At 40.3% G+C, this 16,806-nt stretch overlaps 1 protein-coding gene across 2 annotated transcripts in view; it reads right to left on the bottom strand.

The window, feature by feature from the left end:
• Positions 1 to 226: 226 nt before the first annotated feature.
• Positions 227 to 16,806, bottom strand: part of SREK1 (splicing regulatory glutamic acid and lysine rich protein 1) — a 49,753-nt gene continuing 33,173 nt past the window's right edge. For both annotated transcript variants that reach the window (XM_060235897.1, XM_060235898.1), the window contains exons 10-12: positions 15,622 to 15,717; positions 2,806 to 2,938; positions 227 to 2,344 (exon numbers count right to left, since the gene is read on the bottom strand). In XM_060235897.1, the coding sequence (XP_060091880.1) occupies positions 2,195 to 2,344; positions 2,806 to 2,938; positions 15,622 to 15,717 (379 nt within the window). In that variant the 3' untranslated portion in view covers positions 227 to 2,194. The remainder of the gene's footprint in view (positions 2,345 to 2,805; positions 2,939 to 15,621; positions 15,718 to 16,806) is intronic.

Consider the following 16,806-nt stretch of genomic DNA (forward strand, 5'->3'; position numbering starts at 1 on the left):
TACTTTGTGAGCTACTGGCATTAAAGTTGTGAGCTACTGCATAAATTATTGTGCTCTGGGGTAATCCTTTCTGAGCTAAGACAAAAATGTGTGAGCTGGAGGCTAAAAATCTGTGAGCTAACTCATGCTAACTGAGCTTAAAGGGAACACTAGTTACCATCTGCCCTAATCGAAACCTTCACTCATGAACCTTCAAGCATTCCTATAAAAAGTGACCAAAAATATCTTCCCTCTAAAATACTTAAATTTTATTAGTGAAATGGTACCAAAGATAATAAGTATACAATTTTTGCTCTATTCTACTTACACATCATAAATATGACAGCTGCTGTTCCAAGACCCAAATCTTTCAGTCTTTCAAAAGCATATGAGATTTGTCTTCCTTTATTATCAGAATAAGCTGTTTGCCAGCCAAGTGCTCATGGCTTAAACATCACAAAAATGACTGTCCATACTTTACATGGTAAAGCATTCACTATAGTTTTCATGTACATAAAGGCCAAAGGAGGAGGACGCACCTTTAGACTACAAAAAAGGGGGCAATAAAAGCCATGTCACACTCAACCTGGGCTTATTTGCCTGACAACTCAACTTTGTAATTAATCAAAAAACGTTTACATTTCTATAACTATTAACTGCAGTTTTGAAAACACAAACTGAAAGTAAGTCATTAATACACTACCTGCTTTTCTATTAAACTGAAATAACTCTTTCCTGCAAGGTGAGGCAATTTGATTGTATTGTTTTCAAAATAGGTCTTGATTTTAGTGCAAGGCCTGTGTCCTTCTGTCACCACTTTCCCAAAGATGAAGGGAGGTCAGCAAGGGGTTGCACCTACCCATGTCCTTTTTTCTGATGGGCTATTTCCCAGCAAGCAAAGTGGACACTTCCATTTCCATCATGTTATACAACTGGTATCAGAGACTAGGAAAAATGTTAGGGATGTTAAAAAGGATTATAAACACAAAGGGCACCTTTGACTGCAGTGTTAGATGCTCTGTGCAATCCACAGCCCAGGTAAGATGAAATACTTTTATTCAGAACTCTTCAGCTCACTGACTTGGCATACTGAAGTGGCATACAGTACAGCAATTTATAGAACAACTGAATCGTGCCTGTCTTATGAGTACCCTTGAACATTGATATCCATTGTGCCGTTTTTCCACGGAACAAATCAATGTCTTAACGAACAACCCAAAGACTGGGAAGGCTGACAGATCTCTCAAATTCTTATCTAGACAATCAAGAAGGATTCAACAAATACGGGATTATAAAGCACACATTTCCAGAAATCATGTATTTCAAAAAAGGCACTAAAACATCAGCTTGTGCTCTGATATCCCAGTCTGAAAGCAAACATTTATTATCTTCACAGGTATCTGCCCTATTTGCATGTGCCTAGCACACTGCAATACAGCTCAAAACAAAGCCAGTTGTTCAGAGATTACTACACAGATGTGCTTATAGTTGGAAGAATGGAAATCCAGCATTAACATGGCCATTCTTTCTAGAATAAGAACATTAGCATGCATTGACTGATTACTAATAAGAGAAAATTTTAGATCTATTTGTAAGGAAATTTCTTAAAATATAAAAAAGAAAAAAGTCACAAGCAACAGAGAAAAGAATCTTCACTAGCGTTTGTGGGCATAAACACAATAACTGTAAAACTGTGTTGTTAGATTAAAACTTTTCATCACTGTCATTTACAACATTAAAGGAAGCAAGTGTATTTCTGCACCATTTTCAAGCACATTATCAAAACAGATCACATGGAGTTTAGTTTAAAAATTCACAAAGTAAAACATAAAATGTGTTGGACTACGATAGTTTATCAATTTCTAATCCAAACCAGCAGCTTTTCTGGTTGCTACAGATTACATACTTTCACTTATCTGTAACAGATGATGGCCAAACGTATCATTTTAAAAACACAAGAATTCCTACAAATGATCACGTGTGATGCCACTGTCTTTTGTCGCAACATATGCTATTGGTCAGTGCTGCTTCTTTTTTGTCTTCAAGATCGCCAACCCAACACAATAACTGGAAGTACTGGCAGCACAACAGAATGTGACCAGCTGACTGCTTGGTACAGCTCATCCTTGCTTGAGACATGAGAAGGGAGGAGAAGGGGAGACAGAAAGATCTTTGCATTTCCTTCCACAGATAGGTCAGAGGTCCAATCAATACTTTATACTTCCTCTGTTTTAACTGAAAGGTTTTCTTCATTTGGTTGACAGTTCCCATTCTGCTGTAGCTTGACCTCTTCCGCCACTCCTGTATCCCCCTCCTCCATTTTGTCAGTTTCAGAATGCTGATTCTCTTTACTCAGATCTTTATCCTATACCAAAATACAAAGAACAGTTGTATAAAGAGAGAGTACAGGCAACCTCTCTCTCAAGTTATATACAGGAAAATTCCAGAATGAAATACTCAGACATTAATTCCAGAATGATTTTTGCTGTAGGAATGTAAAAAAGAAAAAAAAAGGGTCGAAGATGGATAAACTCACAAAAAATTACCTGAGCCTGAAATACAGAATTCTTCCATAAAAATTATGGACCCCAAGTTGCATGGAAAGGCTGTATTAAAACGTTTCAAATACTCTCCATGCTGCATTCAATGGCAAAAATTCTCAAAGAGCCACTAAGCACCATAAAGGCATTCTGTGACATAATAACAACAGCAAGTAACCATCTTTGGTGAGCAGCACTGGAGAAAGCACTAAGAGAGCTGAAAATAGGGAACAAACAACAACTATATGTGTCTTAAGGTCTTGCTCACTCAACTACAGTGGCTTACCTTCAACGTTGTGGTTTTCTCAGACTTTTCTTTAACATCTTTGTCTTTGCTGCTCTTTTTCTTGGATGCTGAGCGCTCCCTCTCTCTCCTGTCATTACTTGAGTCTCGCTCTCTCTTTTTGTCTTTCTTGTTTCTGGATTGAAATCAGAATAATTATGATACTTATGACAATTATATATGCCACTTAAGACACTCAGATGAGGACCAAAGTGCCAAAATTCCCATGTACAGGTAATGTTGTTGGTCATCTTTGATTATGCCTAGATTATGGGCCCAGTCATGCTGTGGGGAACCTACAAGGACTTGTAGAGAGCACCTCAATTTTCCCTGTATCCACTTCCTCGCATTACCCCCTATTTATTTAGTAGGCTTATATTCTGCCCTTTCCTATAATGGGCTCAGGGCAGATCACAACATAAATTGGGCAATAAAAACCTACAATTCAAATTTAAAACAATAAAAAAACCAAACAGTAGAACAACAACACGAAATATGGTACATCACCGGATAAGGGGCACATTTCACAAAATACAACAGTTTTTTGGCCCAAGAAGTGATGGTGTTAATAATCAGATTCAGCACAACAAGGCTGTAAAGCAGGGGTGGGGAACCCTTTTCCTGTCAAGGGCCATATGGATATTTATAACATCATTCGCGGGCCATAAAAAATTATCAACTTAAAAAATAGTGCTCCACCAAGGGAGAATAATTCAGGCCAGCAAAATTAATGCAAATAATTGTTTTTCTATTTGAAGTCATGTGGGGAGAGCCTAATCTGGCACGCGCACACACCCACCCAACCCACCGCCCTAGAAAAAGCCCAGCAGGAACTCATTAGCATATTAGACCACACCGTCTGGGATAATCAAGTGCAAACCGAACTGTGACAGTAACTTTTCTAGGTCCTGCAGCGATTCTGGCTGGATAACCAGGTCCCAGGGAGGCTGCCGCACAGTACATCTGGACCATGTTATCCCTGCCTGGCCCTGGGGAGGCTGCTGCACAGCGTGGCTGGGCCCCATGATCCTCACTGGCCAGCCAGGCCACAGAGAGGCTGCCACATGGATCAGTTCAGCCCAGCAATCCCGGAGGGCCACACCAAGTGACCTCGAGGGTCACATACGGCCCTCGGGACAGAGGTTCCCCACTCCTGCTGTAAAGCATGATGTCACAACAAGGAAGGCCGACTGATGGAATAGTTGGTGGAATAGGACGCCTGTTGCCTCAACCAAAAGCCCAGCAGAACAGCTCCATCTTACAGGCCCTATGAAATGGCAGTAGCTCAGGTAGTTTTTGCTCTTCCTGTGAAATCTCAAATCCTCACCTTTCTCTGCTCCATTCCTCTCCTTCCCTACTACATATTAACCTACTTTTTATCTGCCTCCAATATTCAGCTAAATTTGTTTTCTTAATTTAACTTTTCTCCACAATGGAGACTCAAAGCAGTTTACCTCCTCCATTTTACCATAGGAAATAAAGTAGGCCAAGTGTGTAACTGACCCATGGTCAGCCAGTGAGGTTTCACAGTGGAGTGGTGTTTCAAACCTGGGTCTCCCAGATCCTAGTCTGAACCTTTAACCACTACACCACATTGGCTTTTGTGGGGTGGCTGGAGGTGGACAGTAGATCGTAGCCAGTCCTGGATGAGTCATGCAAGTTTGTATGATATTTTTATTTAATTCATTCATTTATACCCCACCTTTCTGCCCAATGGGAACTAAAAAGGCTTACATCATTCTCTGCTCCTCCACTTTGCAAGTTGTCCAGTGGCTGCTTCTGAGTCTGAAGTGTCCTCTTAAAGGCCAAAACAGTCCTGGAAAGGACCCAGCCACCTTCCCCTGCCTTTTACTGACAGAAACCAAAGCTTAAAGGCTGTCAATACTATTGTGTTTGTCTTGCAATGGACAATGAAGGCATTCATTTCTTAAAGGTTATTTTGGGTCTTTTAAATGCCCCCCCTTTAAAGATTTCAGATTTTTCTGCAAACCTGAGGCATTTTTCAGATTTGTAGAAAGACCTGTGTTGTCTGTTCATGACTCCAGGCTCTGGATTTAAGTATCTACAGGTTTGGCCATGCTGAGAATTAAATAGATGGATATGATGCTCAACTTCACACACAAAGCCTCCCCCCCCCAACCCTCGAGAAACATTCAAGATGAAAACAAAGTTTTGACTTGAAGACAAGCAGGACCCCCCCCCCCAATTTTTCTAGCTGTCCAAATAATATATGTTCTTCTGTTCATTATAAAATTTGCTTTACAATGAATGAACTGAGAAATCTGAGGAAGCACTGAATAAATTCCTATGAACTTTTTTGCTCTTTTGGAATGAAATGCTTTTCAGGCAAGGTTGTACTCATTTAAAATGTGTAGTGTGAGATTTTCTATAAGGCAACCTAAAATAAGTCCTCATAGTAAGTCTTGTGTATATTGTAGACATATACACATATTTTTCAAAGAGTCACTGATGAAATGAGATTTTGGCAAAAATTAATAATAATAATAATAATAATAATAATAATAATAATAATAATAATAATAATAATAATAATAATAATAATAATAATAATAATAATAATAATAATAAATTATTCTTATATCCCGCCCTCCCCCGCCAAGGCGGGCTCAGGGCGGCTCACAGGACATGGTATATACCATGATTACAATAAAATACAATCATTACTATAAAAGACAATTAAAATATAGTTAAATTACATTCAAATTAAGTTAAATAAACAATTAAAATATTATAGGCTACAGATTAAAGTGCTACAGTTCGATATATGTATAGGATGGCTAGGTGTCATTACCCGGGTTCCATCTTAAACGCAAGTTGGCAGAGGATGGTTTTGCAAGCCCTGCGAAACTGATTTAAGTCTCACAGGGCTCGCACCTCCTCTGGTAGTTGATTCCACCATTGGGGAGCCATTGTAGAGAAGGCCTGCTCCCTCGTTGTTTTCAGTCTGGCCACCCTTGGTCCAGGGATTCGTAGAAGATTTTGGGAACTAGATCTCAGTGCTCTCTGGGGAACATATGGAGAGAGGCGGTCCCTAAGGTAGGCAGGTCCTCGGCCATTTGGGCTGTAAAGGTAATATGTTCTGTCTTATGATAATACATAATTAACATAGGCGTAAACTACGCCGGCTCTCCGGGGCTTGAGCCCCTCCCGGATTTTCCCAGCGGGGGCTAAGCCCCCTCTGGGCAACCAACACAGGACTTTGGGCTTCCAATTTCAATTTTCAAGAGAGATCATTATCTTCAAAGGCATGAATGGGGTGGTAGAGTCCATGTGTGATTTTCCCTCTGGGCTGCAAAGCAGTTAGTGGTGTTAATGACTTTACAACCCCAGCTTCTTAGAAATGCTAATTGAGCTAAAACTTTGTCTGTCTTAAAGGTGTTACTGGACTCAAACTTTGTTCAACTAGTTAATGACTGGGGGAATAATAACACTGTATTACAATGTAGCATACATATTGCTATAGTATTTGGGGGTTCTTTTGGCAGATAGATATTTTGTGTCTTCTTCAAGCCTGTGATGGTTGACATTCATTTAAGTGGATGCTGAACCAGATCCTTTTGAAAATTAATGACCCTAGCAAGCCTTTTTTTCTCTTCTCAAAATGACTTCACTTTTAAAGACTTGGTCAAGTAGGTGTGTATTGACAATCGTTCACCACCTAGGCACAGGGTTGCCAATCCCCAGTTGAGGGCAGGGGATCCCTCACTTTGGAGGCCCTCCCCCTGCTTCAGGGTCATCAAAAAACAGGGGGGGGGGGAGGAAAATGTCTGCTAGATATTCTATTATTCCCTATGGAGATCGATTCCCATAGGATATAATGGTGAATTGATCTGTGGGTATCTGGAGCTATGGAGGGGCTGGTTTTTGAGGTAGAGACACCAAATTTTCAGCATAGCATCCAGTGCTTCTCTTCAAAATATCATCCAAGTTTCAAAGACACTGGACCAGGGGATCCAATTCTATGAGCACATGATATGTATATTTGCAGATCTTAAAGTGACTATTCTAAAAGTGAATTTCAAAAACGACACAGCAAGAGACCTCTGAGATACCACTATAACCACTGGCCAACTCCCACTTTTTCCTGGGTTTGGCCCGGTCCATGGGCATTGTTGGGGGGAGGGGTGCTCCCTAAATTTATGGGGAGGGAGCTTCTCCATAAATTCATAGGTAGTGATAATGGAGGCCCCTCCCTATGATGTCACTGGCTTCACCCTATGATGTCACTGGATCAAATGCCTCTGGCTGGGCCCGAGCCCCTCCCCCGGGAAATTGTTCAGTGTTTTCAGTGTTATAAACTTTCACTTTATACCCAAATATACTGGTTTTTCTTTGTTTGCCAAAAAAATTGTTGTTTTCTAATATACAATTTGTTTTTCCCTACCTCTCAGATAATAAACAATTAAGATACATTTTATAAAGTAGATTAAGATATTATATTTTTTGTTTATGCTATGCCTTCGTTCCCTATGGTTTTTAGGGGGGAGGTAAGGGTATAGGGGTTTGTGGGACCCTTGGTTTTCTTGTCTCCTGATGGGGTGGGGGTTGCGGCTAAAAGGCTTTCACAGCTTTTCCATTTGAGGGGTGGTGTTTGGTTTTTTATTTTTTTTGAGGGGGGTGGGAAAGCCATGACTTGGTTAAAGGTTTTTAATCATTAAGCAACTGTTTCATGTGTGCTATATTTATGGTTGTATTCCTGAGTGTTGGTCATTTTTAAAGTGTGGGGGGGAGGGGGTAATAGGGGGTTTCAATGTTTTATTTTATATATTGTTTTTTATTTCATGGCTGTCGTTAAGTTATATTTGATAGTTTTAATATTTAAATTCATGAAGGCGATCCTTTTGGATCTTGTGTGTTCTTGTAGCTCACTGCCTTTTGGTGCACAGGTAAATAGTAAAGGTTTTAAGGGCATGTTCTTCATTTCAGAGTTACTAATGGATGTTATTTATTTATCCTGCTGCAGTTTGCACTTAAGTGTTATTGTTCTGATATCAACTGTTAAGATATATGCACTGTTTTTAATTGTGAGTCATAGCTTTTACTGTTTACTAATGGTCTTTTTAAATGCTAATGGTTTTATGATTTTTTTCTGGTGCTACTGTTTTTGCTGTCTGTATAATGAATTGTATTCACTTTTGATGCTGAACTTTACCTTTCCTATGGGGTCTTTGAAATATGTGGTGTTGATTTTTACTTTGGTTGGAGATGCTTCTCTTTGTTAGCGTATGAACCTTTCTGTTTGTTTACTTTTTGTTTATCCTCTTACCTTACCTCATGGCTTCTGTCTTACAATGGCTAATTTAAAGGTGATTACTTTAAATTGTAGGGGCTTACAAAACATAATTAAATCCAAACTTATTCATAATTCTCTGAAGCATCTTAAAGCTGATATTATATTCCTCCAGGAGATGCACTTAAAGAATAATGTCAATTTTCTCTTTAAATCTAAATTCTTTCCTCACTGTTTTACTGCCCCGGGCTCTTTCAAGGCTAGGGGGTGGTGATCCTTCTTTCTGCTTTGGTTCAGTTTTCACGCACAAATGTAGAGCAAGATTCTCGGGGTCTCTATATTTTCATCAGTGGCACTTTAAATGGCACTGCAGTCACTTTAGTTTCAGCATATGCGCCTAATGTGGTCAAATTAGTTTTGTCAATGATATGTTAATTAAATTACAGGATTTTCATACTGGATCAGTTATCTTGGGTGTGGACCCGAATTATTTAATGGATCTAAATGGTGATAGGAAAACTGCCTGGCCTAGGCAGCGTAAATCCAATCTATCTTGCCTTAATTATACTAGCCTTAAAAATTTAGTGCAAAAATTTGACCTAATTGATGTGTGGCGTTATCTTCATCCTGAGAGGCGGGATTTTACTTATTTTTCAAATCAATTTTAGACGCATACAAGAATTGATTATCTTTTTATTTCACAGTCCCTTTGTAACAATTTACTAGATGCTAATATTGATCTGAGATGTTGGTCGAACCATGCTGCTGTTCTCTGTACTCTGAAAGAAAATGTTCCCAAGGATAAAAGTTTCACCTGGAGGTTTGATAACTTCTCGTTGCAAGATGAAAACATTGTTAAGCAGCTAGAAAATCTTACACGTGAATTTTTTATAAGTAACATCTCCAGTGAGGTCAGCATTTGGGATACGTACAAAGCAGTACTCTGGGGGCATTGTATATCAATTGCTTCTGCTTATTGCAAGAAGCAGGACAAAGTATGTTCTGAACTGATTGGTAATATAAGAACATTAGAAGCACAGCATAAAGCGACGTTTTTAAACAAGGTATATAAATTACTTTTAATTGAAAGAAGGAAATTGGAGGCTCTTGAAATTCACAAAATAAAAAGGAATCTTCTTTACCTAAAACAAGCATGGTGGTATGCTGGTCCAAAATCTTCCTGTCTTCTGGCTTGGAAAGTCAAAAAGCGTGAAATGAATTTTGGGGTGAAAGGGCTTAAGGATTCTTCTGGAATTTTATGCACATCCTCTAAGCAAATCATAAATATTTTTAAAAATTATTCTAATCTTTATAAATCAACTTTTCCTCCCATTGATTCTATTGATGGGTTTTCTTCAATCAATTCCTTCCCTTAAATGTATTTCTGATTCTCATCGTTCTTTTTTAGAACAACCTATTGAGGAGCAAGAACTTTTATTGGCAATTTAAAGAATGAAATCAAATAAATCCCCTGGGGTGGATGGTTTTTCCTCTGATTTTTACAAATGTTTTCAATCTTCTCTATCTCCTTATTTGCTTGACACTTTTAATTATGCTTTGGAGACAAGTCATCTTCCAAAATCATGGTCCTTGGCTAAAGTCATCGTTATACCCAAGCCAGATAGGGATCCGACTGACCCGAAAGCATATTGTCCAATTTCATTAATGAATCATGATTACAAGGTATTTACTAATATTTTCACCCAGAGGCTTAACAGGATTATAGGAGAGTATATTTCTATTGAGCAGACAGGTTTCATATCGTCTTGTGACATGACTGACAATATCCGAAAACTTGTCAGCACTATTTCGTACAGTCATGAGCATAAGTTACCTAATGTGTGTGGCGTTGGCTTTGGATATAGAGAAAGCATTTGATACTGTAGAGCAGGGGTGGCCAACAGTAGCTCTCCAGATGTTTTTTGCCTACAACTCCCATCAGCCCCAGCTATTGGCCATGCTGGCTGGGGCTGATGGGAGTTGTAGGCAAAAAAAACCATCTGGAGAGCTACCGTTGGCCACCCCTGCTTTAGAGCCTTCTTATCTGCAAGCTTTATTACAAGCCATGAGATTTTGTCCTAAATTTTGCTGTCTTACAAGCATTATATTTATCTCCCTGTGCTTTTCTCCGTGTTAATGCTCTCAATTCACCTGTTATATCCCTTTGCAGGGGTACGCGCCAAGGTTGCCCCTTGTCACCTCTGCTTTTGCACTCACAATAGAGCCGCTATCAATTCTAATTAGAAATGATAATCTTATTAAGGGTATTCCCGTAGGGCGTTCTAGTATAAAAATTAGTTTATTTGCGGATGACATGGTTCTTTTTATTTCAGATCCAATAGTTTCTCTCCCCAAAATTCATTCGCACCTTGAGTCCTTTGGTAGTGTAACAGGCCTTCGAATCAATCAAAATAAATCTACTCTTTATCCTATAAACCTGGATCCTGATGTTTCTTCATTCATTAAAGGGAATATCATTATAGTTGGGTGAATACGAAGTGAAAGTATTTAGGTGTTTTTATTCCACTTTCAATGTCTGACTTATTAAAATTCAATCATAAGCAGCTTTCAAAAACTATTTCTGACCTTGTTGCGCACTGGTTGACTAAACACTTGTCACTTTTGCAAAGAGTTTTAATGGTTAAAAAGATTCTCTTGCCCAAAATGATGTTTTATTTTTGTGCTCTTCCTATTGATCTCCCCCTTTCTCTTTTGTGAAAATGGCAGAAAGATATTAAAGATTTTATTTGGCAAAATAAAAAACCCCATATATGTTTTTCTACTTTACGTTTATCCAATCAGGCAGGTGGTCTGGGAGTTCCTGAGGTTCGGAGGTATTATGAAGCCATTGTGTTAACCAATGTAATTAAGTTCTACCGATTCGCCTATGTTGCTGAATGGAAGACGATAGAAAACTTATGTCTGTTGCACTATAGTTTTAGGGAAGTTCTTTGGAACAGTCATCGTAGATGTTTTACCTCTTCCTGTAACCCTTTTTTAAAAGCTTTGTTTAGGGTATGGAATAGATGCTCAGCTAGGATTGCCCCTCCTACTTCATTACTAGTGGAGTTTACAAATTACTCGCCTTTTATACCAGATACTATCGTCAATTCATTTCGTATCTGGTGTAAATCTAATCTCACCAGATTTTTTGACATTCTGTCACATGGATGTCTAAAGCTAAGATCTCACTTGATCGTATTTCCACTGCTGCTTTGCCGTGGATGGAATACTTACAAGTGCAAAGCTTCTTAGCCCGTTATTCTTTTAAACCAGCGTTGAGAGCAAAGTTTTTGGACTTTTAACATATTTTGTATATTGAAGACAATCAGTTCAAAAGTTTATAATTTGCTTCTTAATATATTATATTATACTAATTCATCTTGTAGGAATGCATGGCAATCAGAATTATCTTGTAGTTTTGATGACACAGATCGGCTCAGCATTTGGCAATCCCCTTCTCTTAAATTGAGATTTAACTCAGAACACACGCCCAAACAACATAAGAGAAGCCATGCTGGATCAGGTCAATGGCCCATCCAGTCCAACACTGTCACACAGTGGCCAAAAAACCCAAGTGCCATCAGGAGGTCCACCAGTGGGGTGTATTTCAAAACAACTATAGAAAGAACAAGGGAAAACTATTTAAGCAAGTACAAATGAAAGAAGTTCCTATAAGTCTCACTGTTGTCAAAAAGAGATGCAACAGTTATTTTGGATTACAGAAAATTGCTTTGTATTCTCAGAAATTAGAAATTTAGTATAGTGCAGTTTTTCTGCATTATACTGAGCTCTAGTCAAAACAAATTTCTTTCTGGAACTTGACAAATGTAGCTTAAGGCACTATTTTATGAATCGTTTTGTTTTTACCGCAGTTTTCTAACCTGTAATCCAGTTTTTCATACACCATTTACTGCAATTTTTCTGATTTTGTAATCCAACCTTATTGCACTGTTCCTATTGCATTGTTTTAAATCTGAGTACCATCGAGAAATGCAGACTACAAATAAAGTGTGCCTGTTATCTGATGGCAAATAAATAATACAGTGGTATATATTAGCATGGCTAGATTGACTGAATGCAAGAGGCAGCGTTATTTGGGGCTTGCTATTTTATCTGGGGATATTTTAACTGTTATTGTAAACTGCCTTGAACCAGGATGAAAGGTGGGATTCAAATATTTAAATAAATATATATTTAAATCAACTGCAACTGAGAGAAAGTACTCCTGGCAAAAGCACTGTATTTGTTTCTCCATTCACAGTGTCAGGCCCCAAAATACTCCCAGGCTCCTGAGAAAAACCGCTTATGGATCATTTCACTGAGCCATTGTAGTGGTTAAGTGTACAGACTCTTATCTGGGAGAACCGGGTTTGATTTCATACTCCTCCACATGCAGCTGCTGGGTGACCTGGGTCAGTCATGGTTCTCTTAGAGCTGTTCTCTCAAGAGCAGTTCTCTGAGAGATCTCTCAGCCCTACCTACTTCACAGGGTGTCTGTTGTGGAGAGGGGAAGGGAAAGGAGATTGTAAGCCACTCCGAGAGTCCAAGTGAAGCATGGGGTATAAATCCAATCCCTTCATCTTCTTACCCAAAAGAAAGAACATAAGAGAAGCCATGTTGAATCAGGCCAATGGCCCATCCAGTCCAACACTCCATCCAGTCACACAGGGGCAAAAAAGCCCAGGTGCCATCAGGAGGTCCATCAGTAGGGCCAGGACCCTTATCCAGAGCTGGCAAGGCCACTTCCAGAACCAGTGTCATTTCCATCTTGCCTGGTGTGACAAAAGTGCTGTGGCCTCAGGCCAGGAGTTGGCCTTTTAAATATGAGCTCCACTCCCCAGAATGTCCTCCTGAGCCTTCCCACTGTGATCCCTTCCCAGGCTTTCTCACTCATGTCATCTCTTATACCTCATCCCCCAGAGCTACCTGTGCCTGCCCCTCTCTCTCTCTCTCACACACACACACACACTGTGGCTAATAGCCACTGGTGATCCCTTCCCAGGCTTTCTCACTCATGTCATCTCTTATACCTCATCCCCCAGAGCTACCTGTGCCTGCCTCACACACACACACACACACACACTGTGGCTAATAGCCACTGATGGACCTGTGCTCCATATTTTTATCTAAACCCCTCTTGAAGGTAGCTATGCTTGTGGCCGCCACCACCTCCTGTGGCAGTGAATTCCACATGTTAATAACCCTTTGGGTGAAGAAGTACTTCCTTTTATCCATTTTAACCTGTCTGCTCAGCAATTTCATTGAATGCTCACGAGTTCTTGTATTGTGAGAAAGGGAGAAAAGTACTTCTTTCTCTACTTTCTCCATCCCATGCATTATCTTGTAAACCTCTATCATGTCACCCCGCAGTCGACGTTTCTCCAAGCTAAAGAGCCTCAAGCGTTTCAACCTTTCTTCATAGGGAAAGTGCTCCAGCCCTTTAATCATTCTAGTTGCCCTTCTCTGGACTTTCTCCAATGCTATAATATCCTTTTTGAGATGCGGCGACCAGAACTGCACACAGTACTCCAAATGAGACCGCACCATCGATTTATACAGGGGCATTATGATACTGGCTGATTTGTTTTCAATTCCCTTCCTAATAATTCCCAGCATGGCGTTGGCCTTTCTTATTGCAAACGCACACTGTCTTGACATTTTCAGTGAGTTATCTACCACAACCCCAAGATCTCTCTCTTGATCAGTCTCTGCCAGTTCACACCCCATCAACTTGTATTTGTAGCTGGGATTCTTGGCCCCAATGTGCATTACTTTGCACTTGGCCACATTGAACCGCATCTGCCACGTTGACGCCCACTCACCCAGCCTCAACAGATCCCTTTGGAGTTCCTCACAATCCTCTCTGGTTCTCACCACCCTGAACAATTTAGTGTCATCCGCAAACTTGGCCGCTTCACTGCTCACTCCCAACTCTAAATCATTTATGAACAAGTTAAAGAGCATGGGACCCAGTACCGAGCCCTGCGGCACCCCACTGCTTACCGTCCTCCACTGCGAAGACTGCCCATTTATACTCACTCTCTGCTTCCTATTACTCAGCCAGTTTTTGATCCACAAGAGGACCTGTCCTTTTACTCCATGACTCTCAAGCTTTCTAAGGAGCCTTTGATGAGGAACTTTATCAAAAGCTTTCTGGAAGTCAAGGTAAACAACATCTATCGGGTCTCTTTTGTCTACATGCTTGTTCACCCCATCAAAGAAATGTAGCAGATTAGTGAGGCAAGATCTTCTCTTACAGAACCCATGCTGAGTCTTCCTCAATAACACGTGTCCATCAATGTGCCTACTCATTCTGTCCTTGATAATGGTTTCTACCAACTTTCCCGGTATTGAAGTCAGACTGACTGGCCTGTAATTTCCCGGGTCTCCTCTGGAACCCTTTTTAAAGATGGGGGTGACATTTGCTACCTTCCAGTCCTCAGGAACGGAGGCAGATTTCCATGAAAGATTACAGATTTTTGTTAGAAGATCCACAAGTTCAACTTTGAGTTCTTTCAGAACTCTCGGATGTATGCCATCCGGACCCGGTGACTTATTAGTTTTTAATTTGTCTATCAGTTGTAGGACCTCCTCTTTTGTCACCTCAATCTGACTCAGGTCTTTTAACACCCCTTCCAAAATTAGTGGTTCTGGGGCGGGCAAAAAGTTCTCATCTCCTACAGTGAAGACGGAGGCAAAAAATTCATTCAGCTTCTCAGCCATTTCCCTATCCTCCTTCAGTAATCCTTTTACCCCATGGTCATCCAAGGGCCCCACTGCCTTCCTGGCTGGTTTCCCACTTCTAATATATTTGAAGAAATTTTTATTGTTGGTCTTTATGTTTTTTGCCTTCTCTGGATGAACCCCGTAGCCTTCAGTGACTACTGCAGGCTTCTCTTGCCTTCCTAAGGCTTTTAATGCTGTAGCTGCCTACTTTCCAAAAACTGAGATCTCCTTCACTGATGCCAGCTGTTTCTTTTCTCTCCCAGACACATGCAGGCTCCTGAGCGTCTGGCTGCTACTGTCTCCCCCCCTCCCTACTTTACTGCTCATTCCCTCCTTTCAAATGTGCAGCTCGCCATGCAGGTTCCACCTCCTTGTCAGTGTCTTCGCCCTTTTACAGTCCAGCCAGCTTGTCTTCTGTTCAGGCTCTTTCAGGCCTTGAGGACCTGCTCTGACAACCAGATCTGGATTCATAGTTTTTAATTTATATCCCGCCCTCCCTGCTGAAGCAGGCTCAGCTTTAGTTTCTTCTCTTCCTTATTCTCCTGGCCATGACATCCAGGCACTGGTCCAGAACTAAGACACTTGTTTCCAGCTGGATGTGATGACACCCAACGCCAAAGCAATGGACAATTTCACTGAACACTCTCACAGAACAGTCCCACAGAACAGCGGAAAGGACAGAGCCCTGGGACACCTCAAGCATTAGTTCTCATGTTTTCTATTTCTCTTTATATATTCACCATATTTACACTACTCAGAAGGGTATCATGTATTGTGTATTGCAGTAACCTTGTGTGTCTGTGCAGTTGGGGAATGAGATGTATATGAACAATAGTTACCTCCTTGGAGATGGTGACCGTGATGATTTCCTTTTTGTGGTTTTGGAAGGCCTTGGAGACTTTGAGGGACTTCGGCTCTTCCTTTTTCGCCTGTCCCTGAGGAAATTACATTAAAGATTAGCTAAACGCAATCAGATTTCATAAGGACAACAACACTTGTAACTATTTGTCTGATTCAAGCAGAGAACAAGGACCTATCAATCATTAAGTCTGAATAATTCACTGTGCTACACCAGAGGTGAACAACAGCAGAGTAGCCAGGGATTCATTTTGGAAAAGGGCCAAGCCCAAAGAGAAGAAAAAGCTATTTATAGAGATTCTTGCCATGTTTCTTCATGTGAAGAACACAACTGTGATGATTTTTAAGAACTTTATATTCCCGTTGCCCTAAACACCAGGAGGAAGTGAATGCTCTTATGTTAGGTGATGGGAACAATATACTACCATCCCTGTCCAACATTCAATAAATTAGGTTACAATTAATCAGACTGTGACCCCTGTGTATTGTGGAAACATAGCCTTCAGCTGCTGCGGTAAGATCTATTTGCCAGCAGAGTTAAATATTTCCAGTCCTTTTAAAAAAGGAAGTATTATGACAGAGGCGAGTAAATTCACTTTAAGGATTCAGCGGATGAAAACAAATGATAGAAACTAACTAGACTGTTGTCAGTACAGAAAGGTGCACTACAGGGCCATTTATTGAAAGTTAATGCAAAAGACCACTGGCAATGAGATTCCAATAAACATTATGACTTCCAGCACAATAACTTTCAACAGACACAGATGGTGGGAACCAAAGTACTGGAAGGTCACTCCAAAATTTTAATCAGTTCTAATATAAGATCAAATTCAAATTCAACAGGTCACTTAGACTGGGCTTCTCACACGAGGGCAAAGTCTGAGAGTTATTTTCCCTTCAGTGATAATAGTGAATTCACTACTGGAAGTGCAGGACTTCGTGAGGTGACTGCCAGGGGCCGGTGCATCACTTACACTCTTTTCCAGACACATACATGAGTCTCTGCACCCTCAGATAAGCTTTTGTCCTTGTGGATATACATCTGAATCTTTTGTTGTAGCAAGCTGTAGCAGATTTTCTCCATAAGAAGCTAAACCTACCACTGATTTCGATTCATTTCCTTTTCTCATTTGCCTTAAAAACGTCTTTTAAGTCACATGGGGGTG

This window comes from Heteronotia binoei, chromosome 4 (assembly GCF_032191835.1).
Source record: "Heteronotia binoei isolate CCM8104 ecotype False Entrance Well chromosome 4, APGP_CSIRO_Hbin_v1, whole genome shotgun sequence".
NCBI lineage: Eukaryota > Metazoa > Chordata > Lepidosauria > Squamata > Gekkonidae > Heteronotia > Heteronotia binoei.